General features: G+C 37.3%; 1 protein-coding gene across 3 annotated transcripts in view; it reads right to left on the minus strand.

Annotated features, from left to right (window-relative positions):
* ANTXR1 (ANTXR cell adhesion molecule 1) overlaps nt 1-25430 on the minus strand; it is a 244310-nt gene that overhangs the window by 140778 nt on the left and 78102 nt on the right. For all 3 annotated transcript variants that reach the window (XM_082426036.1, XM_082426038.1, XM_082426037.1), the window contains exons 9-10: nt 23147-23207; nt 11882-11980 (exon numbers count right to left, since the gene is read on the minus strand). In XM_082426036.1, coding sequence (XP_082282162.1) covers nt 11882-11980; nt 23147-23207 — 160 coding nt within the window. The remainder of the gene's footprint in view (nt 1-11881; nt 11981-23146; nt 23208-25430) is intronic.

The following is a 25430-nucleotide window of genomic DNA, read 5'->3' on the forward strand; positions in this document are numbered from 1 at the left end:
AAGGGGGCAACGTTTTATGCTTTGAGAGTGAACCAAAAGTAAACCAGAGCCATGCCTTGTGAGTAAGACTGAAGATCAAGCTGAGAAACAAAATTTTGCATCAAAAAAGAAATGTGCCTATAAAACCAGGAAACTGACTTGTCACATGGCCTTTCAATGGAATTTTAATAAGTTTGTTAAAAATCAGTTTCCTTTGTTTATAGTCATACCTCATAATTCTCCACGCAACGCCAGGATAGTCTAGCATGTTTTTCATTATTGTATTAGTAAAAACATTCATTTTTTTATTTACTGTTCGTTAAAATGGATCTTTCGTCAGCTCCTACCCCAGCGTCTCCTTTTTAGCATTCTAATCTCTCTACAAGTGGATTTCCAATTGAAAGTGGATCTTTTCTTGGCACGATACACCGAATACTGGAGTAGGAAAAAGTGCATCCAGAATAAATAAAGTTTGTGTGAAGATTTCCAAGATATTTTCTTGGCCAGGAGTGAGTTCAGCCTGGTGACTGGAGAACCAACCAAATGCTAAACTTAAGATGTGTGCTTGGCCTAAATAATTAACAAGAATTTTAAAGTTAAAATTTAAATAATGGTCGTGGTTTTTTTTTTTTTTTTTTCTTACGACGGAAGGGACATATGATCATAGAAAACTTAGAAAACTTAGATGAACAGAAAGAAGAAAGTAAAAACTAATAGTGGTCTCATTCAGAGGTAACTACTGTTAACATTTGGTTGTGTGTCTTTCACGTTTCTCTCTCTTTCTGCATTTAAATGTATGTGTCTAAAACAGGGATAGCATCAAGGCACTGTTTTGTAACTTATTTTTAACATATGAAGCAGTATCGTTAACATCTTTCCCACATAAGTAATTATTCATCTTTGCCCCAGTATTAATTATTTAAGGGTAAAGTATAATTTATATAACAAATTAACTATCATGAAACATTTATGTTACCATTTAAATGTTTCCATTTGTTTACTTTCTTTCCTTCCTCTCCCTCCCTCCCTTCCTTTCTTGCGTCCATCCCAAATTCATTCCTTCCTCCCTCCTCCCTCCCTCCTCTCTGTCTCCTTTTTTCTTTTTGCCATTATAAGCAATATTATGATGAACATCTTGTAGCTGAGTCTTTGTTAACATTCTCAATCATTTCCTTTTGATGAAGTTGAAATTGAAATTCTGGGTCAAAAAATGTATAAAAGCAGTTGATTCATTTTAAGAATGGCCTTCCTGGGGAGTTCCCTGGTGGTCTAGTGGTTAGGATTTCAGGCTTTCACTGCCGGTGGAGGGGTGGGGCGGTTTGGGTTCAATCCCTGGTTGGGGAACCACGCAGCCAAAAAAAAAAATCCCCAAAGATTCAATGGTCTCTCTCACCAATGATGAATGAAAACACTTCTTACTCTATATCTTTGCCAATACTGGGAATTGTATTTTTTGTTAATCTTTGCCAGTTTGATAGATTATTTTAATTTGTGTTTCCTTGATTACAGTGAGCATTTTCCACATGCTTATTTGCCATTATTTTTCTTGTAAATTTCCTTTTCATATCTTTTACCCATCGATGTGCTCACCTTTCCTACTGATTTTAAGAGCTGTCTACGTATTAAAGTTATTGACCCTTTGTTTGTTCGATGTCTTACAAATAATTTAGCATGTTTTCTGTTTCCCTTTAGATTTTTTGGAGGGGGGGAGGTTTAAAGAATTAAAAAATATGTACTCAAACCATTCAAATTTTCCTTCATGGTATCTCCTTTCAGAGTTATGCTTAAAAAGTCTTTCCCCGCTAGAAAATTATGTAAATATTTATTTTTGTTTCCTTCTAAAACTTCTATAGTTTCATGTTCACGTTTAAACTTTTCATCTGGAATTTGCTTAGATGTAAGGTGTGAGATAAAAATTGAACTGAATCGTTTTTCCAAGAGGTTAGCCAGTTGTCTCAATACCATTTTTGAATAATCCACTCTTTTCCCACCGATAAGAAAGGTCATTTTATTTTATACTAAATTCACAGAAGTGCTTGGCTCTCTTTATGGACTTCATTTTTCCTGTTCTAATGTTTGGTTTGCCTTTTGTGGCACCAGTCATACACTGTTTAAATTACTGCAGCTTTTTTATACATCTTAAAATCGGCTAGGGCAAGTTTCCACATTTTTCTTGGCTATTCTTAAATGTTTATTCTTCCATATATACACTTTAGAATTATTTTGTTAACTTCAAAAGTCCCATTGGACTTTTCATTGGGATTGTAGTAAAAGTAAATATTAATTTGAAGACAACTGGTATCTTCGCAATCCTCAATTGCCGCTCCATTGAATAACAGTGATAATGATAATAATAAATTAATATTAGCAGCCAACATTGATCGACTGCTTACTGCATGCTTGGCCCTGTTCTGAGCCCTAATTCTCACACTGAAACATCATAACAGTCCACCACAGAGGTGCCATTATTGCCATACTCATTTTACAGATAGAGAAATTGAGGCTTGGAGATGTTAAATACTGTATCTTGCCATGGTCACAAAGCTTTAAGACGGAAACAGGGTTCTTTTCCTGGGTGGTTCCAGTGTACGTTCTATGCCATGAGTCTACACTGCCTCTGTACTGACTTACATTTTCTTCATTTCCCTCACAGAGTTGTGTAATTTTCTTCCTATATGTCTCTACAAATTTGGTTAAATTAGTTCTTACCAGATTTTGTATGTTGCTGCTGTATTTTTCCTGTGATGTTTGGTCATTGCTAGATTCTGGCAAAGCTATTGATTATTATAAGGGAGGTATTTATTTTGAAATCATCCAGTTTAATAACCTTCTTATTAGTGTAGTAGTCTGTTGATTCTCTTTTAGTTTTGCAGGACGACACAACCATCATTTTAAAGTAATAATGTTTGGCTCCTGTTTCCTGTACTTATATCTCTCATTAGGTTTCTTGCATTATTGTAATACCTATAGCATTGTCTAATACACTAGTCACTATCCATAGGTGGCTATTGACATTCAAGTTAATTAAAATTAAATGAATTTAAAAATTCAGTTCCTCAACTGCACTAGTCACTCTTCAAGTCCCCAATAAGCCACATGTGGCTTGTGGCTACCATATTGGCTACATTTTAGAACATTTTCATTATCACAGAAAGTTCTATTGGACAGTGCTGCTAGAACTTCCAGATTAATGTTTAATAATAATGGTGAAATGAGTTGTCCTGCTTTTTTCTTCCTAACTGTAAAGTTAATATCTCTATTTAGTGATTTACCATAAAATGATGTTGAGTTTTGAATTTAAATATCTATATGTATTTTTTTATTATGTTAAAGAAGTCTTAACCTACTCCTAGTTTTCTAAAAGTATATATTTTAAAAATTTGGAATGGATAATGAACTTTAATGCCTTCTTGGCATCAAAAAATTTTGCTATGTGAGAGGCAAATTCCCCCTCATTCTTTAAAATTATCTTACTTATCCTGGTCCTTTTTAAATACATTGCTGGATTTTGTTTACCAATATTTTATTTATGTTTGTCATCAAAGAAATTGATTTCAAATATTTTCTACTACTAGTGTCTTGTCCAGTTTTTAAAAAAATCAAGATTATATAATTTTCATAAAATGAATTAAAACCCTTTTTCTCTATTTCTTTTCTCTGGAAGAGTATGTATCAGATATGAGTCATCTGTCCCTTAAAGTCTGGTAAAACTTAGATGAAAAAAATCTGGGTCTGGTGCTTTAGTTGAGGGGTACGATTTTCTCATATCTCTCTTCCAGTTCATGCATTTCATCTTCATCTGTGTCTAATCACACTGCTTAGTCTATCCATTAAGTTGTATTTCAGTGAATAAACTTCTTCAGCTCTAAAATTTACACTAGGTTCTCTGCAAATGTGCCTTTGTTGAATGTTCTTCCCCTTTGGTCTGTTTGATTTCTTCACACACTTTATTTCATTTTTTAATTGAAATTAGTTGATGTATAATATTATGTTTCAGGTGTACTACACAGTAATTTGACATTTTCATACACTATGAAATGAGCACCGTGATAAATCTAGTATCTGTCTGTCCCCACACAAAGTCATTACAATATTATTAATCATATTCCTTCTGCTGTATATTAAATCCCTGTGGCTTATTTATTTTATAACTGGAGGTTTGTATTTCTTAACTCCCTTCACTTATTTCACCCCCCTTCCAACCTCCCTCCTCTCTGGCAACCACCCATTCTTTTCTCTGCATCTAGAAATCAGTTTTCATTTTGTTTTGGTTGTTTGTTGCTTCTACATCTTGGCTATTGTAAATAATGCCACAATGAACATTGGCGTGCATATATCTTTTTAAATTAATGTTTTTGTTTTCTTCAGGTAAATACTCAGAAGTGAAATTGCTAGATCATATAGCAGTTCTATTTTTAAGTTGTTTTTTTTTTTTTTATAAATTTATTTATTTTATTTATTTTATTTTTATTTTTATCTTTGGCTGCATTGTGTCTCCGTTGCTTCATGCAGGCTTTCTCTAGTTGTGGCGAGTGGGGGCTACTCTTCGTTGCAGTGCGCAGGCTTCTCATTACGGTGGCTTCTCCTGTTGCAGAGCACGGGCTCTAGGCACACAGGCTTCAGTAGTTGTGGCTCACGGGCTCAGTAGTTGTGGCACACGGGCTCCAGAGTGCAGGCTCAGTAGTTGTGGCGCACGGGTTTAGTTGCTCTGCAGCATGTGGGATCTCCCCGGACCAGGGCTTGAACCCGTGTCCCCTGCACTGGCAGGCGGACTCTCAACCACTGTGCCACCAAGGAAGCCCTATTTTTAAGTTTTTGCGGAACCTCCATACTGTCTTACACAGTGGCTGCACCAATTTACATTCCCACCAACATTGCACAAGGGTTCCCTTTTCTCCACATCCTTGCCAGTACTTTATCTTTTGATGATAGCCATTCTGACAGGTGTGAGGTAGTAACTCCTTGTGGTTTTGATTTGCATTTCTCTGATGATTAGTGATGTTCAGCATCTTTTCATGTGCCTGTTGGCCATCTGTATGTCTTCTTTGGAAATATGTCTATTTAGATTCTCTGCCCATTTTTTGATTGGGCTGTTTATTGTTTTTGATGTTGAGTTGTATGAGTTCTTCGTATATTTTGAATATTAATCCCTTATCAGATATATAGTTTACAAATATCTTCTCCCATTCAATAGGTGGCCTTTCCTTTTGCTGATAGTTTCCTTTGCTCTGTAAGAGCTTTTAGGTTGGTGTGTTTGTTTATTTTTGCTTTTGTTTCCCTTGTGTGATGAGACAGATCCAAAAAAATATTGCTAAGACAGATGTCAAAGAGAGTACTGCCTATGTTTCCTTCTAGTTTTATGGTTTCAGACCTTAAAGTCTTTAATCCATTTTTGAGTTTACTTTTGCATATAGTACAAGAAAGTAGCCCACATTGATTCTATTGCACACAGAAGTACAGTTTTCCAAATACCACTTATTGAAGAGGCTGTCTTTTCTCATTGTATGTTCTTGCTTGCTTTGTTGTAGATTAATTGACCATATAAGCATGGGTTTATTTCTAGGCTCTCTATTCTGTTCCATTGATCTATGTGTTTGTTTTCATGCCAGTACCATAGTGCTTTGATTACAGTAACTTTGTAGTATAGCTTGAAATCAAGGAGTGTGACAACTCTAGCTTTGTTCTTCTTTCTCAAGATTGCTTTGGCTATTTTGGGTCTTTTGGGTTTCCATACAAATTTTAGAGTTATTTGTTCTAGTTCTGTGGTAAATGCCATTGGCGTTTTGATGGGGATTGCACTGAATCTGTAGATTGCCTTGGGTAGTAATATTTTAACAATATTGATTCTTCCAATCCATGAGCACCAAATATCTTTCCATTTATTTTGTCATCTTGAACTTATTTCATCAATCTCTTATAGTTTTCAGAATACAAATCTTTTTCCTCTTTGATCAGATTTATTCCTAGGTATTTTATTCTTTTTGATACAATTGTAAATGTAATTGTTTTCTTAATTTCTCTTTCTGATAGTTCATAATTAGTATTTAGAAATGCAACATATTTCTGTATATTACTTTTGTATTCTGCCACCTTACTGAACTCATTTCAGTTCAAATGGTTTTTGGTAGTGTCTCTAGAACTTTCTATGTATAGAACCATATCATGTGCAAACAGTGACAGTTTTACTTCTTCCTTTCCAATTTAGATTCCTTTTATTTCTTTTTCTTTTCTGAGTGTTGTGGCTAGGACTTCCAATTCCATGTTGAATAAAAGTGGCAAGAGTGGGATCCTTGTCTTTTTCCTGATCTTACAGGAAATGCTTTCAGCTTTTCACCATTGATTATGATGTTGCCTATGGGTTTGTCATACATGGCCTTTATTATGTTGAGGTATGTTCCCTCTATGTCCATTTTCTGGAGAGTTTTTACCATAAAAGGATGTTGGATTTTGTCAAAAGCTTTTTCTGAATCTATTGAAATGATCATATGGTTTTTATTCTTCAGTTTGTTAATGTGGTGTATTATGTTGATTGATTTCTGGATACAGAACCATCCTTGTGTTCCTGGGATAAATCGTACTTGATCATGGTGTATAATCCTTTTAACGTATTGTTCAATTCAGTTTGCTAATATTTTGTTGAGGATTTTTGCATTTATGTTGATCAGTGATATTGACCTGTAATTATTTTTTGTGGTATCTTTGTCTGGTTTTGTTATTAGAGTGATGTTGGCTTTGTAGAATGAGTTCAGGAGAATTCCTCTTCATTTTTTTTTTTTTTTTTGGAACAGTTTGAGAAGGATAGATGTTAACTCTTCTTTGAAGTTTGGTAGAATTTCCCTGTGAAATAGTCTGGTCCTAGACTTTCATTTGTTGAAAGTTTTTTAAAGTAACGATTGAATTTCATTACTGGTCATTATTAGCCTGTTCATATTTTCTATTTCTTCCTGATTCAGTCTTGGGTGATTGCACATTTCTAGGAATTTATCCATTTCTTCTAGGTTGTCCATTTTATTGTCATATAATTGTTTGTATTGGGTGGGTCAAAAGGTTTGTTTGATTATTTCTGTAAGATGTCTGTAGTAGCACTTAGTTGTCTTTAACTTCATTCAAAACAGTTTTGTTAGACTGTATGTGACAGCAGTCATATCAGCATGCATTTAAAAAAAGACAATCAAAATTGGTGAATTTTTGTGTAGCCATTTGAATATTGAAGATGGAAGAAAGAAAGCAACATTTTTGGCATATTATGCTTTATTATTTCAAGAAAGGTAAAAACACAACTGAAACACACAAAAAGATTTGTGCAGTATATGGAGAAGATGCTGTGACTGATCGAACGTGTCAAAAGTGGTTTGCGAAGTCTCGTGCTGGGGATTTCTCACTGAACGATGCTCCACAGTCGGGTAGACCAGTTGAAGTTGATAGCGATCAAATTGAAACAATAATTGAGAACAATCAACGTTATATTACGTGGGAGATAGCCGACATACTCAAAATATCCAAATCAAGTGTTGAAAATCATTTGCATCAGCTTGGTTATTTATGTTAATCACTTTGATGTTTGTGTTCCATATAAGTGGAAAAAAACCTTCTTAACCATATTTCCACATGCGATTCTCTATTGAAACGTAATGAAAACGTTCCATTTTTAAAACAAATTGTGATGGGTGATGAAAAGTGGATACTGTACAACAATGTGGAATGGAAGAGATCATGGGGCGAGTGAAATAAGCCACCACCAACCACACCAAAGGCTGGTATTCATCCAAAAAAGATGATGTTGTGTATATGGTGGCATTGGAAAGGAGTCCTCTATTATGAGCTCCTTCCAGAAAACCAAACGATTAATTCCAGCAAGTACTGCTCTCAATTAGACCAACTGAAAGCGGCACTCAACGAAAAGTGTCCAGAATTAGTCAAAAGAAAACACACAATCTTCCATCAGGATAACGCAAGACTGCATATTTCTTTGATGACCAGGCAAAAACTGTTACAGGTTGGCTGGAAAGTTCTGATTCATCTGCTGTATTCACCAGACATTGCACCTTCGGATTTCCATTTATTTCGGTCTTTAAAAAATTCTCTTAATGGAAAAAATTTCAATTCCCTGGAAGACTGTAAAAGGCAACTGGACCAGTTCTTTGCTTAAAAAGATAAAAAGTTTTGGGAAGATGGAATTATGAAGTTGCCTGAAAAATGGCAGAAGGTAGTGGAACAAAATGGTGAATAAAGTTGTTCAATAAAATTCTTGATGAAAATGAAAAATGTGTCTTTTATTTTTTCTTAGAAAACCAAAGACACTTTTTGGCCAACCCAATGGTAATCTCTTATGATCCTTTGTATTTCTCTGGTGTCGGTTGTAACTTCTCTTTCATTTCTGATTTTATTTATTTGGATCCTCTCTCTGTTTTTCTTGATGAGTTTGGCTAAAGGGTTATCAATTTTGTCAATCTTTTCAAAGAACCAGCTCTTAGTTTCATTGATCTTTTCTACTGTTTTTTAATTCTGTTTTATTTACACTCTGATCTTTATTTATTTTTCCGTCTAGTAACTTTGGGTTTTGTTTGTTCTTATTTTTCTAGTCCCTTTAGGCGTAAGGTGTAGACTGTTTATTTGACTTGTTTTCTTGTTTTTAGACACTTTAAATGTGTTTATTTTACATCCTCTTTCAAATTGCTCTTTAGTCTTCTTGCTTGTTCTCCATTTTCTTTCATCTATTATCATATGATTTATCATATGGTGCTGCGAGCCCAACTTCAGAGGGGGCTATGGCTTCAGGAGTGGTGTAGGTTGGACTGGATGTATACTGCCTCTGCCAGGGCCACAGGGATCTGGATGGCCACGGACATATTTTGGAGTTAATTTCCTGACTTGGTGCTTCTGTATTATGCGGCTGGTAAAACATCTTACCTTTATTCCCCTGCCTGCTTCCTTGAATCACGAGCAGCTTTCCCTGTCCGCATTCAATGTCTGGTACGGCTGTCAGAGCCTGTCGGATTTCTACAGGGGGCTCTGCTTTTGCCTGCTTGTCTTGCTGGTGCCCTGTATCTACATCAGTAGCAAGATCACAGCCTGAAGACCCCTCAGGCCCAGAGTCCCCAGAGCTTTGCTTCCTGCTTAGATTTTGCATTCCCTTTTTGTCTCCCGTGCCTGGGGGTTTCCTCCTCATTCCCTCGAGCAAGGCCACATGTCACAATTTTTAAAATCATATTTTATGCAGAATTTTGGATCTATTATATTGACCAGAAACAAGTCCAGAAATTGTTTTAGATTCCTAAGTGGTTGATTTGTTTACTTTCTTTTTAAGCAAAGGCAAGGAAAGCAGGAGAGACATAGGTATTAACCTATGCTTTTTATTTTCTGGTTATATTTATCATATAAGAATATATTTAAACAACTTCAACATTTTGGTATTAATATGTTGCTGCTTTATTTGTGTCTTAGTGCAATAATGTTAAAGGGTGTTCATAGTCTTTTCAATTTGTTATTTTTTTATTTAACTTTTTCTTTATATAATCTGCTACAAATAATACTTTATTTGTTGAAGACTCCAAGGCTTATATCATAACGGCCATAGCTTCATTATCCAGCCTGCAATTAGTCTTTTAATGGTTGATAAGGGCACTTCTATTCTCTTTTTTTTTTTTTTTTTTTTTTTTTTTTTTTTTTTTTTTTTTGTTTTTTTTTTTTTTAACATCTTTATTGAAGTATAATTGCCTTACAATGGTGTGTTAGCTTCTGCTTTATAACAAAGTGAATCAGTTATACATATACAATATGTTCCCATTTCTCTTCCCTCTTGCTCTCTTTTTTTGTTATAAAATGTAATGCAGTATTTAGGAAAAAATCTTGAAAGAGGAAATATATACTATAAAAATTAAAACAGATAATTTAAAACTTGGATGTAGAAGTGGGAAAGGAGAATGGGAAAAGTAAAAGAATCTAAATTTATTTTATTTTATGGGGACAACTCAATGAGATACTTACATTCATAAGGTTGGTAGAAAAATGTAGAATTGAATATGTTGCATTTTAAAATTTATTTATCTTTTCTGTCCTCCACAGTTTCTTGTTCATATTATTTACTGAATGTAAAAGAACAGATGAATTAATAAATGAATGACAATATTTTTTCAAATTCCAATATTTTCCCCTTAGCTAGAATATTTTTAATAACTATTTGTTTGAGTTCAGGAGTGTTACTTGCAGCATATAATGTGGTTGAGTCACTGCCTTTCTTTTCTCCAAACTGTCAGCACTTGTGTTGGAGGCACAATTAGGTTTGTGGTTTAAGCTAAATCCCTACCCCAAAGGCCTTTATTCCTTTTTGATTATGAATCAGGTGGAGAGCCTATGCGGGTGTTTGCAAGTTTGTATTAGGAAAGGAAGAGAAGCTAGTTTTCCAAGAAATACAATTTCATGGAGAAGCTGGAAAATATGCATTCAATATGTCACTCTACGAATCCATAGTAAATTTGCATTTTTTTATTATCTTAATATAGCATCTCTGCGTAACCTTTCAAGCAATGGCAATGCTACACCCCATGTCCATTCATGTTCAGAGAGGGGTTGGGTCCAAAGGCTTGCTCGTCTGGGAAGCCTTCTTTGGAAGGTGTTGATGTCTTCTGAGTTTAACCCTCAGGAATTTCTGAGCTTAGATTTAAGATTCTGGTTAAGGAGAGAGGGAAGGCGGACTTGAATGACATCACAAATTAAAGGGGAAAAAAACGAAGGACTCTAGAGGGTGCACGTCCAACTTTCACACTGTGACTTCTTGGGGATACTTCAAGATGTTTTCAAATAGCATGTACTTTTTGGATACGTGAGGGCATTTCCAAGTATCAAGAAAAAATAACTGACTGTTTCAAATCTTTGGAATTATTCCAAATTCAGGAATTCCAGATGTTTGTAAAGATGCCATTGCATACCTCTGTTTAAATATTGAAGTGGGTTTCAAGATGCTATAGAGGGGAAAAGGCATACCCTTCAGTTCTTCCTTTTGAAAAACAGTATAGTACCTACTCCGTAACGCCATCAGGAGGACCAAACTAGCGTGAATGGTTAGTCAATAAACTTGAGTATCCTTTCCTTCCTCTTTGCTCTTTCTACCTCCCATGGCAGTTGTGGCAAAAAGATGTGTGGCATTTAAAATGTCATAGCACTACAGAAAATACAGTATGTTATTACTGTTTATTGCTGCAGATACTGAACCAATAATTATCTGTGTGATGAATGCCAGATGTAAATAATAACCAGGGCTCCTGGCCATGTGTCTTTCCATAATCTGTCTCCCTCATCTTTCCTGGACAGCAATCTGAATCACACACGTCTTTAAATTAAGAACTTGCCTGCTACAAATGTCTTGTGAAAGTGCCAATGTTATGACAATTCATTTTTTTCCCATGAAATGCGCTTAGTTTTACTTCCATATGCCTGTACTTCAGGTCAGGTATTCACCCTGACGAGAGTTTTTTGGCGACTCCAAAGCAAGAATTATCCAGATTGAACAAACTTCCAGAATCTACACATGCAAGTTGAACAGTTTGGCTTTTAGTTTACTCAGAATTAATAAATTTAGACCATTTCTTTTTCCCTCTTGTGCTTGAGAGTCCCGAATACCTTGTTAAGGAACATCAAGCTTTGTAAGCCCTAAGCAGCCAGGGCCTGCACTGACAGCTGAGAGTTTTGAACTTGGTACAAATGCTGGTGGACTGCAAAACAAGTGCCTCTCCTGATGGAAGCAGGGGTGCCGCAGCGGCTAGCTATGCCCTTGCTGGTGGCCTTTCTAGCAGGGAAGACCCTTCTCTGTAGTTTCCCGTGTGTGGCCTTGCTAGAAGATGGGGCTGGGGCGTCCCTTCCCCGAAGCAGGTGGTAGAAACCCCCAAACTCCACGAGAACTTACTGAGCGTCACTGACTCGTTGATCTTGAAGCTGCAGAGGACCCTGTCCACGTTGCGGGCGTGACGGAAGCCGTTACCTCTGACAACTACTTGAAATGATTCTGAAACAAAGAATAATGACACGACACCTTCATTGACTGCACACCGTTAACCTTAAGTTTCCCATCTGCCCTGGTTTAGGGAGTCTTCTATTTCACCAGGCTTAAAATATTAAATAATCAGTTCAAGCTGGGAGACAGAAGCATCCGTGTGGGAGCCTCTTACCACCTATTCACTACCTTCTCACTAGTTGTTCACCAGGATGGCACACAACTTCTTACTTTGAATTTCCACCTTGCCTTTGCCTTTACTCTTCCTCCTAGCTGGAATGCCTTCCCCCCCAACCTGTGTCCTGCAAACCTTACCCATCTCTCAAGTCCTGGCAGTTTTAAAACCTGTGATCTCTGCCACCAGAAGGCCACGGGGGAGGGACTCTATACTTCTTCAATCCTCTTGTGTCTCTTTTACATATTGGATGCAGAGGAAAGGATTTATTTAGAACTCCAGGTGCCTAGCGTTTTTGAAAACCACTACCTGCGGGCATTCACAGCCTGTCCTGAATAGTGTAGCATGTGATTATGTATTGTCTGGTGGTGTTCTTTTGTCTTTTCTTCCACAACTAGAAAACATTCCTTTACGTTTAGGAATTGTTTGATGCAGCTTCAGCTCTCCTGTCTCTTCAGGGCGCACAGTAGGAGCACCTAGTGTTATGTAGGAATAATTGTACTCAGCAGGGGATCGCAATCTTGCTTAGGGGTGGCCTGTCAGCAAGCATTTCCCGTTTGAACTGACATTGGCCCTTAGCGCACTTAGTACTCTCTTCTCTTAAAGTAGAAGAGATAATATATCTCTGCGGGTCTCTAGCCCTGCATGTTAATTTCATGTTGGCATAATTCATGTTGAATTAACACGTTAATAAAATATTTATAAAGCAAAAATAATGATCCTCTATACTAGTCTTACTAAGGGAAAAAACCAGCTAATTAATTCATTAAATGTTTAGGAATATTTGTTTAAGTTTGATGGTAACTAATAGCCAATACTCTATTTTCTTTGATTTTTGTCATCTTTTTGTGTGTAAAAATTGGGGCTTGGGATAAGGCTGTGTGGTGTATAAAAAAGAAAAAGACTAAAAGTTAGAGGTTAAAACGCAGTATTTGTGAAAGTGGATCTGGAAGTGTCAATTGCTATCCAGATGGAGATTTTCACTGGAGGATGAATGGAATTAAAGGGCTAGCATATGGGACTCTTCCACACTTTAATAAACGTCATGAATGTATGTCACCTTCATTCTGGGGAAACTAATTTAGAGATCATGTTTGCCAAGAGAATAATAACTGATATCATTTGCTCCCTCTTTGTGTGCCAGGCCCTGTGCTAAGCATTGTATATGTCTGATGTCACTTAAACCTCACCACAGGGAGGCACAAATGAGAAAACCAAGTGTAGTGAGGTTAAGTAACTTGTCCAAGATCACATGGCTGGTAGCTGTCAGAATCAGAACTGGAATCCAGGTCTGTCAAGTATCAAACGCCTTAGGACTCAGACACCATGCTCCTTACCATTATGCTAAGATGTCTTGTGACATATGACTCATTTAGAGATTGACATTGTGATTTTTTTAAAAGCTTATTTTATTTTTACTTTAGACAGGTTTGCCCATTTTGCAGAAAAATGGAGCTGGCCCAGCTAGGAAGCAGGAAACCAAAACCGAAGTAAAAGAAGCCGGAGGCACTAAGTGTGCCACAAAGAGAAACAAGTTAGAACAGAATGCTGTTTAGAGGTATCAACGACCTTCCCTGTAAGGAAATTGAGATTTTTGACGTTGTAAATGACTTGCCCAAGATCATGTAATCTGCAACTGGTAAGCAGCAAAACTGGGACTTGTACCCAGCATTCACTGCCGTAGTTTTGAACTATATTAAGGTTCAAAACTTAACTATGGTTTTTCAGGACCATAGTCCTATGAGTATTAAGGATTTAGATATGCATGTTGATGCATATGTACGATTGCTAAGTTTAGAAGGATGGACTAAATAGTTTTCTTTAGATGTCTGCGTGGCATGTGACTGATGACACAATTGGTTCAACAAGCATTCTATTACATGTCAAGCATTGTGGAAGAATCTTATTGTATCTTGTTTACTCAATTTAGCCTATAGATACCCATTTCTGTTTTTAGTCTGAACGCTAGACATCCAGAAGTCTGCCATTGGATGCTTTTGCTGATTGCAAATGTTTTCTGCCTCACTGCTCTGCCTACTTCTCTTGTTTCCTCAAAGATCAGTGGAAGGAGAGAAGGTTCTGGAAACGCAGGCCATGTGCCAGCTCTCTTCTCTAACACCGTGCCCTAGCATAACCAGTTCTGCTGCTGAGTCCTCAGTGAAAGAGGATGCCCTCATGGCTGCCTGGCCAGCCCTCAGGGTGTTAGGGAGGAAGACAGCAGAAACCCAGGAGCAGCCATGGTGGAGACCGAGCAATCTAACCCCTGAGGCGCGGGGAGCAGGTGGAGGAAAGGATGCCCTGGGAGGCACACCAGAGCAGAGGCGAGCTCCCACCAGTTTCTAGGTGAGGATGCACATGTGGCCTCCAGAAGAGCCTGAGTATCTGCCCCAGCAGCCCGACTGGAATGTCAGCCCTTCACACGTGGAAGGTATGTTAACAAAACCCTGTCAAGTGAATCTGTCAGCAAGCGAGAACCAGGACATACTGATTTAATTCAGTTTGTTCACAAAGCCCTGAACCTGTCTCTCACCATATGCACATCTAAATGTTTTTAGGCAGCGTGCATGTTGGTTTACAGCTCCTACAAGGAGTGCCTAGGAACTGGAGGGCATTAGAGAGGAATTTCTACTTGGAAATGATCTTTTACCTAATCTTTTAAGATACATATTCTTTAAGTCATCTTTAAGGTGTATGTTTATTATGATTCTTTGGTCACTTTATTCTCAATTATAATTTAAGCTTCCTGATGGGAGAGGCCATCATATCTATTTCTTTAGAATCTTTGGCTGTGCCTCACCGAGGGCTGAGTCAGCCTAGTATAAGCTCGTTTAACGAACAAACAAATGACATCTTGGTATAGAAAGGGAGAAAGGGGAAGAGAAGTGGTCATTTATTCAGGTACCAGTCAGATCTAATCCTGTTTGTTTTCTGAGGCTTAATCAGGTCATTGAATGAAAAGATGCTCAGCATCATTGGTTATTAGGAAAATGCAAATCAAAACCACTCCACACTCACTAGAATGACTATAATAAAAGAGGTGGATAATAACAAGTGTTGATGAAGAAATGAGAAGCCTCGTACATCGCTGGTGGGAATGTAAATTGGTGCAGCTGTTTTGTAAAGTAGTTTGGCAGTTCCTCAGAAAGTTAAACACAGAATTACCACATGACCCAGAAAACTCATCCTATACTCAAGAGAATCGAAAACGTTATGTCTACACAAAAACTTGTACATATATTTCACAATAGCATCACTCACAATAGCCAAAAAAGTAGAAACAACCCAAGTAGACACCAAATGATGAATATGGTATTCATACAATGGAATATTATTTACCCATAAAAAGCAACAAGTTCTGACACATGCTATGACATGGATGAATCTTGAAAACATTATGCTAAACGAAAGAACCCAGACATGAAAGTCCATCTATTGTATGACTTTATTCCATTTCATTTCCATGTGAATAGTGCAGATTAGCAAATCCAGAGAGACAGAAAATCGACTGGCCAGGGCTGGGGAGAGGAAGGAATGGGGAGTGACTGCTTAATGGGTACAGGGTTTCTTTTCAGGATAATGGACATATTCTGGAATTACACAGTGGCTATGGTTGTACAACTTTGTGAGTATATTAGACATTACTGAATTGTACTCTTTGAAAGGGTGAATTTTAGGATATGTGAATTATAGCTCAATTTTAAAAAAGAAAAAAATTAAGGTCAATGAATAGTTTGATAAACTTATTCTGTTCCCTTTTTTTTGCTTTTTTTTCTTTTTTTTTGGAAATGTGAACACATAGTTTTGCGATGACCTCAATAAAGATCACCTATCAACCACTGTATCTGAAAATGAGACATCTGTATATTCACCATTTGCTCTGGTCACCTAAGACTTTTGTGCAAAATTATTGTTAATGATATTTCCATCTTGAGAGTTAGCTTCAATTTGCTCTCCTATTAAATTGTAACATGTAACATCCAAAATATAATATAGAGCTGGATGTGTATTAAGTGCTTTCTGATGCCTAAATTACTCTAAGGTTTTTATTTTATAGCTATTTACTTATAAGAATTTTAGTGAGGTATAACTGACATACAGTAAGTTGTATATCAAGTGTATAATTTGATAAGTTTTGACATAGGTATACAATCATGGGGCGATACCACAATCAAGATGGTGAACACATCCACCACCCTCAGAAGTTTCCAGGTGCCCCTTTGTAATCTCTTCCTCCTGCCCTGCCCCACACCATGCGACCACTGATTTGCTCTCTGTTGTTGTAGATTAGTTTGCATTCTCTAGAATTTTATGCAAATGGAATCATATAGTAAGTACTTTTTTTTTTTTTGGTCTGGCTTTTTTTACTGAGCATAATTATTTTAAGATTCATCCATAATTATTTTGAGGTTTATACATAGTCTATTTCTTTTTATTGCTGACTATTATTTGTTGTATGAAAACCACAGTTTTATCCATTCATGTGTTGATGAACATTTGAGTTGTTCACAGTTTTTGGCTCTTAAAAATAGAGCAGTTATAAACATTTATGTACAAGTCTGTGTCAGGACATAGATTTTTTCTTTTTCCCTTGGGTAAACACCTAGGAGTAGAACAGCTAGGTCATGTGGTTAGTGTATATTTAATGTTTTGAGAGACTGTCAGAACTGTTTTCCAAAGTGATTGTACCATTTTGCATTTCCACTAACAATGTATAAAAGTCCCTCCTTCAAATAGAAATATCTTTAAATGAAAATGAAGACCAAGGAGAGGATTAAACAATTGATTCAGAAGAGGTGCTTATGGGCCAACATGAGCTCTTTGAAAAACAGTGAAAAGTGAAAGAAATGAAACCACTTTTTCATGTTGCTTAAATGTGTCTGGTTTAAGCATCTAATTTCCAAATGGTAAACATGCTACCTAAAAGTACCTTCCTTTGTGCTCACTTACCCAGTTTTATTATGAACAATGGGAAACAACAGAGTAGGAATAATACAGTTGCTTCTGAAATGACAATGTAAGGCGCTAATGATAATCTCCTTCCATTTCTGGAGGAAAAGAACTTTAAATGTAGAGCAGTTGGCAGGTTGCACACTTAATTCCAATTAGTTCCTTCCTGGAGTATTTGCTTACATAAAACACTGTGAGCTATTCAAGTCTGAGGCCAACATTGTGGGACCAGAGGAAAACTGTGCTTAGACAAAACGATGCATTTCCTAAAGAGGAGCTGAACGAGGCCAATCTAACAATGGATCAGTTCTCCTAATTACACAGAAGCTAATCTGCAAAAACATTTAATTAGCAACTTTAAAAAAGAGTCTATATTAGAAGGGAAGCAGAATTATTTAAATGCAGGTAATGTCAAAGGTGCTATAAAGGCTCTCCACACAGCAGGTGACTTCCTACATGTTTTAGAACAGGAACTGTAAATACAGTGACATAAGCACCATGCTAAATGGCAATCACATGCTTGACCTGGGTATTGGGATAATGCGGAGTGGTGGAGAGTATGGTGAACTGGAAAGAGTACATGCTTCTTTTAAAGGGAAGTTATTCAGTCTCTAACAATCATTATCTTGCAATAAATACAGGCCCAATGTTGCTAGATCTGATTTTTCAATACAAGGCGAAAATCTGAATTTTTAGGTGAAATCAGACTTTTAAATGTTAGCAATAAATTTAAGTTTTTTTTTTTTAATTGCAGTGTGAATCAAGAAGAACATATGTGCAGACCAGACAGGGCTTGTTGGTTGCCAGCTTATAACCTCTGGCAGTGGAGGAGTTTTGGGATGGCTCTCTCTCCAAATAGTTTTACTCATGACATTGATTGAAATTCTTTTTGATAGGGCAGATGCTTACCTCCTCTTCGCATTAAGATTTCCTGTTAAAATGCAAAATAGTTCCAAGTATACTTTTTTCTTTAGCCATTAAACAAATAATCAGCCATTAATATCTTAGCTGAAGTTGAATTAAGTCTTTAGAAACTTAAAGTTATAAAGGAGACCCAAAAAGGGGTTCTCTGTATAGCATGTGGTTACAGATGGCCATTCTGCAGTTGCTCACATAATTCTGGGGGTGGAAAGTTGAGAGCATCCACTCCATTGTTGGAAAGCTTTAGTTGTAAAAGTTGCGTGTGTTAAGCCAAAACCTGCCTCCTTGAATTCCTCCCCAATCTCTCCATGGTGGTCTCCTGAAGCTATTTATGGTAAGCCTAATAATTCCTTTCTGCATGGGAATTCTCCAAATATCCTTGTGAGTGTCTCAATTCTTTGTCTAAATCTCTGTGGTCACTCTAGTCCTTCCTCATCCCACAAGCACCTCATTAGCATCTCTTTGAGCAGATCTCTGCTATAGTGCTTCATGCGTGGTTTCGTAATTTGTCTGAACATATGACTATCTCCTAGGGCAGACTGTGAGCTTCATGGGGCGTTGGGACCAAGCATGCATTTTGATACTCAAATCTTTTCATATTGCTTGGTACATAGTAGACACTAAGAAGTGATGGAAAGAAAGAAGGAAGGGAGGGAAAAAGGAAGGAAGGAAGGCAGGAAGGCAGGAAGGAAGGAAGGAAGGAAGGAAGGACGGGAGGAAGGAAGGGAGGAAGGAAGGAAGGAAGGAAGGAAGGAAGGAAGGAAGGAAGGAAAGAAGGAAGGAAAGAAGGAAGGAAGGAAGGAAGCAAGGGAGGAAAGAATCAGTGACTGGAGTCTTGGAAGCTTGACTATCCTGTGTTCTCCTGTAAATGGACCTTGAGAGCTCGTTCAGAGGTTGTAGCAGGGGAGCACAGCTACTTGAACATCCTTGACTGAAGAATGGACCCTACTGGGGAAGGTCATCCTCTTCCACTGAGCATGCAGCTTCAGGAGGGATATACATGGGAGGGAGGAAGGGGACACCTGCCTAGCCAGCCAGATCATCTGAATCAACCCTGGCTATCAATGGGGTGACAGATGTTGCAGCTGGGCTGCCCTCACATCCTGAATGAATTATTAATATGGTTTCTAGTTCCATCACCACTTCTACTAGGAACCTGCCTTTGTCAATGCCATTTTTAAAATATGGGACTTGGAACCATGGTCTGAACTTGGAATAGTGGAGCATGGTATTAGCTCTCTTGCCTTGGACACTGGATGGCTATTGATGCACTCTAAGATTGCATCAGCTTTTTTTTTTTTGTCAGAGGCATTCTTGTTGGCTCTCAAGATAGCTATGCTTCTCCTTGCTTTTTCTTTTTCTTTGCATGAACTGTTACTAAGTCAGGTTTCTCTAAACCTGCTTGGACGTGAAACTGACGATTTGCAAGTTCAGCATTTTATATTTGTCCCATTAAATTTCACCCTATCATTTGCAGCCCAACACAGAAAGATCTGTGTTGGATCTCAGTTTTACCGTCCACCCAGTGCATTATCTCACTGCCTCTCTCAGAGCTCAGTTTGCTGTCAGAACCATGGCTGTTGCCGAGTTGTTGGTGAGAGCCAGCTGAGATCCCTGTCTTGGGAGAATGCAATCGTCAGTATAGCGTGTCTTGAGTGGACAGGCCAGGGTGGGGCTCCACAGCAGGGGCTGCTCTGGGGGCCAGGGAAGGGAAGTAATTCAGAGAGTGAGGGGAGGAAGCAGAGAGGAAAGGTTTTTGATGAAAGCAAGTTCTACCTTCTTCACAGATCTGTTTAGGGCTTAGTCTCAACATTATACGTTACAAGTATGAATAATATTTCCTTGTTCACTTTCTCCTCCAGTACGTATTGAGTTTAATGAATCATTTTGCAGATACTCTGAACTCTACCAAGGTTTCCCCAATTTTCTTTCTTTCTTTCAAGGTTTCCCCAATTTTCTTTCTTTCAATTTTCTTTCCCCAATTTTCTTTCAGTAAACATACAGGCATGTTTTTCTCGTCTAGGTGTGATATTATCAACATCATGATTCTCATATTGACCTTCAATCCTTATTAAAATGATACTGCTGATAATAATGTCACCTTGCTTTGTTGTAACAGTTTATGCTTTTTAAAGCACTTTCACATAAATCGCTGGCCCCGGCTCCTTGCAGTGGCCTAATGAAAATCACAGAGGGGGTATGCTTAGGTCTACTTGACGGGAGTTCACAGCCCTGGACAATGAAATGGCCTCCAATGCTTCATGAAAGCCATGCTTACTCCAGAGAATGATCAGTGACAGACCTTTAAGGGAATCCTTGGAAGAACTTTTGGTGTAAGGATATCTTGTGAAAGTCTTATTTTCTTCTTAGTAAACTTATTCTCTAATCAACATGTTTTAATCCTAATGATTCTAATTCAAGAGAGGTGGGAGCTTGCTTTTTCAAAACCTAGGCTAGGTCCCATCACTGTGTCTTGTATTAATGTTTTTATAGGAAATAAAGGAAATGGAAGGGATGGAGGGGGAGTTTGGGGTTAGCAGATGCAGACTAGTATATATAGAATGGATATAGAACAAGGTCCTACTGTATAGCACAGGGAACTATATTCAATATTGTGTGATAAATCATAATGGAAAAGAATATAAAAAAGAATGTATATATGTAGTTATAACTGAATCATTTTTCTGTACAGAAGAAATTAACACAACATTGTAAATCAACTACATGTCAATTAGAGAAAAGAAATAAAATAAATAGAATTGGATAGTTTACTCCAATACAGGAAATTATTGTTTGTCCATAAAATATGGGATATTGCACATAAGCCAGAGATTTAAAAAATATTTAAAGAAAGATTCCTTGGATTGGATTTACCAGAGATTTGTCTATTTTATTGGTTCTACCAAAGAAACAGCTCCTGGGATAATTAATCAGTGGAATTGTTTTAATTTGTTTAAATTTATTAACGCTTTTTAATCTTTTTTCTTGTATTTTCCTTAGCTTTAAAAATATCTTTTATTTAATTATTTTTCTTTTCCATTTAATAAGAGTCATACTGAAAACTATGAATTTGCTAGGATCAGATCTTGTGGACCCTGGTATTTCTGTGCCGTATTCATTACGTTTATATATGTGGTCTTTTTATTGTCTTGAACACCTCAGTGGTAAGTAAAGGAGATTTTGGTTTACTAATCTTTGATTCAAGATTATTCAAGAATTATTTAAGATGATACTCAATCCGAGTGATTGAGATTTGGTGGGTTTTGGGGGCCTTGTTCTGTCTTTGGCTATTTCTAATTCTGCTTCATTTAAAATAGTTCAAAGGTCTGATAACTTCTTGAGATTAGGTGAAAGTAGTTAATAAGGGTCAAATGAGCAAAAATCGGTGCATTGTTTGTTTAAGGAATGTATGAATCAAGACATTCGGTCAACATTTATGGACCACCTATTAAGTACCACGTACTCTGTTAGGCAATGGGAAGTGGAGAGAAATAAGATTCCTTCTCTGTTCCCAAGAACCCTACAGGAGGGGAACTGATTATGCTAGTGAATTAACAGAAGTTGTATTCGTTGTCTTTAGATGTTCTGATTCAATACAAGGTTGCAAAACATCCAGTAGGATTGCTAAACTGCAAGTCTGGGTTTTTTTTTTTTTTCATGAATGAGATAATTGCACAATTAAGGAACTCCCCTGTTTTCTAATTGTTTTAAAGTAAAGGAATTATAAAAATTGTGGAGACAGATTTACCTTGAAGCTAATGAACCCTAGTTAAGCCTCCTGGCACTGGGTTCATGTGGTCATATGCTTTTGTAAATTTGCAAAGGTAAGATTTTTCAATTCCTTTTCTTAAGAATGTTCTCCTGGACCTGTCTTTGTGGCAACCACATTTGTTCCTGCCATCTGTGTTACCAGGTAGCAGTGTATTTAAAGGTCAATTGATAATCTTTGCTGATTGCTTTTCTTCAGGAAATTTACACGTCTCTGAATAGTCAGTCTCCAAGTACTGCTAACAACTTTAAATGTTTACATATATACTTAGTGTTTTGTTGTTGGCACATACTATTCACTACATCTAACTCCTTGAAAAGTGTTTCAACTATTCTAAAATATAGCCAAGAAACTGGAATGGAATCCTCAAGGAATTACCTCATTTATACCAATAAAATATGCCATAAAGAATAAAACTGTACAGTGTTTGAAAAAGCTTGAAAGTTCTTCCTCACTACTTATGGGGTTGCATGATATATTTTCTATGATAAATTAATAATTGGCACTTGGTATTTTAGGAGACTAGAAAGGCGATGTTAACAGTGAACTCTCAATGGTGAAATACTCCAGGTCCTGGAGCACAGGAACTCATGGAGAGAAAGTTTATTCTTTTTGTATCTCCAGCACTTACCACAGTGCCTGGCATTCAGTAGGTGCCTAACAGTACTTTTTAAATAAGAGTGATGGGAAACCTGTCAGGAATTATACAAAGAGAGCCAGAATGGTTGAAATTTTAGGTAGTCCATTATAATACAAAACAACAGTAAGAACATGATTTTGATCAGTTAGAGAAAATACTGTGACTCAGAGAAGGCTGACTCTTTGTATAAGCAGAGGCTTGCTGTATTAATGATGAAATTATAATGGCCTTTTACTGGGATAATTGGAGTGGCCTATCAACATTTTGTGAGGAATTGTAGATTAAGCAATTAATTATGATCAACATATTAATTACAGAGAGAGGTTCAGCACTGATTAAATAATTAAAAATATCAACAGTTCAGAGGTGACTGTGATCACTGTGATGGCTGCCATGAGGATGTAGGCTTAGATTCCACTTGTATCCAGAGAGGGGTATTGATGGTGATGTGTGGGAATCCAGTATTTCTGTAATACTCCCAAATTAGTTCCCATGAAAGGCGAGAATTTAGATAGGCTTTTCCAAACTTTCAAACAACTGGCACGTTGATTCCTTATTCCCTTTTTTCCCCTAGAAGAAAATTTATTTAGCAGTTTCTACTCCTCTTTTCCCCCCTGCCCTTTCCTGCCCCACCTCCCTTCTTCTCTACTGATGAAGTAAACACGTGACTTGAATTCAAAATCTCATTATTTGTGTGACAGCGATTAGCATTTAATTTCAATTTACCTCCTGCACATATGGTGGATGGTTCAGCTGCTAGAATTTCGATGCAGGACTTCTTCAAAATCTAGGAGGAGAGGAAATCAAAAAGTCAAAGCACAGCTTATTTTGTTAAAACAGAAAAGTGGGGTTTGCTTTTAGCTACCAAGATAGGAAGGCTCAAGGACATTATGTTGTAGTGGGTGGGTAAGTGGAGGATAACATTTTTACTAGTATCATTAATGTTAAGCATTTAATGAGCCAGAACTGTGCTAGATGCTTCCGGGTATCCCAAAATCCATAGGAATTATTCATTCATTTATTCTTTGGGCAGATATTTATTGAGTCTATGATACACCAGTCCTAGTTATAGAGAGGTTTAACATCTAGTTGAGGAAATGGGACCTACACTTGAAAAGAAAAATAACAATGGCCCAGCCTATGTGGTAGGTGCCAGGGTGAAGGGGCAGATGGTAGGAGCTACAGAGTTCATGGGGGAAATCATTGAGGGCTGCTACATGGGGAAGGGCTTCCTGGAAGAGGTGGGTGCTGAGGGTAGGACTCAGTCAAGTGGGGAGGAGTAAGTCAGGGGAAGGTTAAGGTCCAAGCAGGGAGTGGCATTTGCAAAGATGAGAAACTAGAAATACACAGACCTCTTTAGCTGGAACAAAGGAGCTTGAACAGTAGAAAAACGAGTGATAATAGATAAAGCTGGAGAAGTAGGATGGAGATGGCCAGCCCTCTAGAGGAGATGCATGTTCAGATTACTCAGAGTTCCCTTGTAGTTAGAGAAGTGGAAATGTTGCAGGAGAGGGAGGGCTTTGAAGGCTGCTTGCTGTGCCTCGCTCTTTAGGAGGACCTTACTTACATGGAAATGTAGTCTTCCCCCCAAGTGAGTCTTGTAGGGTTGAGTGGAGAGTCTGGAGGACCCCATGACCGCACAGGGAATTAATATTGAAGGCTTCTTCTGGCAAAAGCAGGGTACCTGACTGGTAGGGTTCAAGCTTTTCTCCACCATTTATGAATGCCGTCTCTTATTGCATAATGATTCTAAAATTTCGACCAAGCATTTTAAACAAGTATAGGACACTGAGTTAATTTACCAAGCAAAGGCAGTATCTTTATTTGGGCTTTACTTAATTTGGAAATTGAGATGGTTCAGAGGGCTGAAGGAAACTATCTCTCTATTTATGAAAGGGGCATTTGTTAAAGGAATTAAGAGTGAAGTAAAATGTAAAGTCCATAAAAGAAAAAAGCATCTTTTAGCATTGGGAAACACCCATTTACTTGCATGGATGTATTTATTTATATATGCTGCTTTGTTCCAGCTTAGGTGATACATACACCACAAGATACAATCAAGTAAAAGATACAGTAAATTCAAAAGGGGAGGAAATGGATTAAAGGGAAAATAAGGGGAAGATGAAGTAAGGAGTGAGAATAGCATAGAAAAAATACATTTTTTTATTATGTATTATTAAGAGCTTATTTCCTTGCTAGGAGTGGCTCGTGAATTTAGTTCTAAGCTTTCTAGTAGCAAATGAGAAGGGCAGACAATATTTATGAGATTCTCAATCTGAAGAATGAAAACAAACCAGTTTCTCAGAAGAGATAATATTTACCCATTCCAGAGAGAAATCTGGGCGTCCTCATAGAGAAGCATTGTGAAAGGAAGTGAACAACATGCTTGAGAAAATTGTTCTCTGATGTACAGATGACAAAACATTCAAATGTATTCATTCAAATGTATTCAGGCTCCCTCGCAACCATGTGTTTTAGGTAATTCTCTATACCTGAGAGTAATAAGAAGCAGCACAGTTCTACCTATCTGCAGGAGGATTGGTCCAGGACCCCCGTGGATAGCAAAATCAGAGGATGCTCAAGTCCCTTATATAAAATGGCGGAGTATGTGCATATAACCTACACACATTCTTCCATATACTTTAAATGATATCCAGATTGCTTATAATACATAATACAATGGAAATGCTAATGTAAATATTTGCCAGCACGCAGCAAATTCAAGCTCTGCTTTTTGTAACTTTCTGGATTTTTTCCCCAATATTTTTGATCCCCAGTTGGTTGAATCTGCAGATGTGGAACCCATGGATACAGAGGGCCAACTGTACTTCTTTTTCTTGACAATTCTAAAATCCAGATTTCCAGCTGACATTTTTTTCCTGACATTCTTTCTGACTCTTTTACAGTTTAAAGGCATTTTCGTATTTTGATTCCTCTATTTGTTTTCAGCTTCTACCTCATTCCACAGTCAAAGCAATTTGTTCCTTTTTGTCAGCGTTTGCCTTATTTC

This window comes from Balaenoptera physalus (genome assembly GCF_965194825.1).
Source record: "Balaenoptera physalus genome assembly, chromosome: 15".
Lineage (NCBI taxonomy): Eukaryota > Metazoa > Chordata > Mammalia > Artiodactyla > Balaenopteridae > Balaenoptera > Balaenoptera physalus.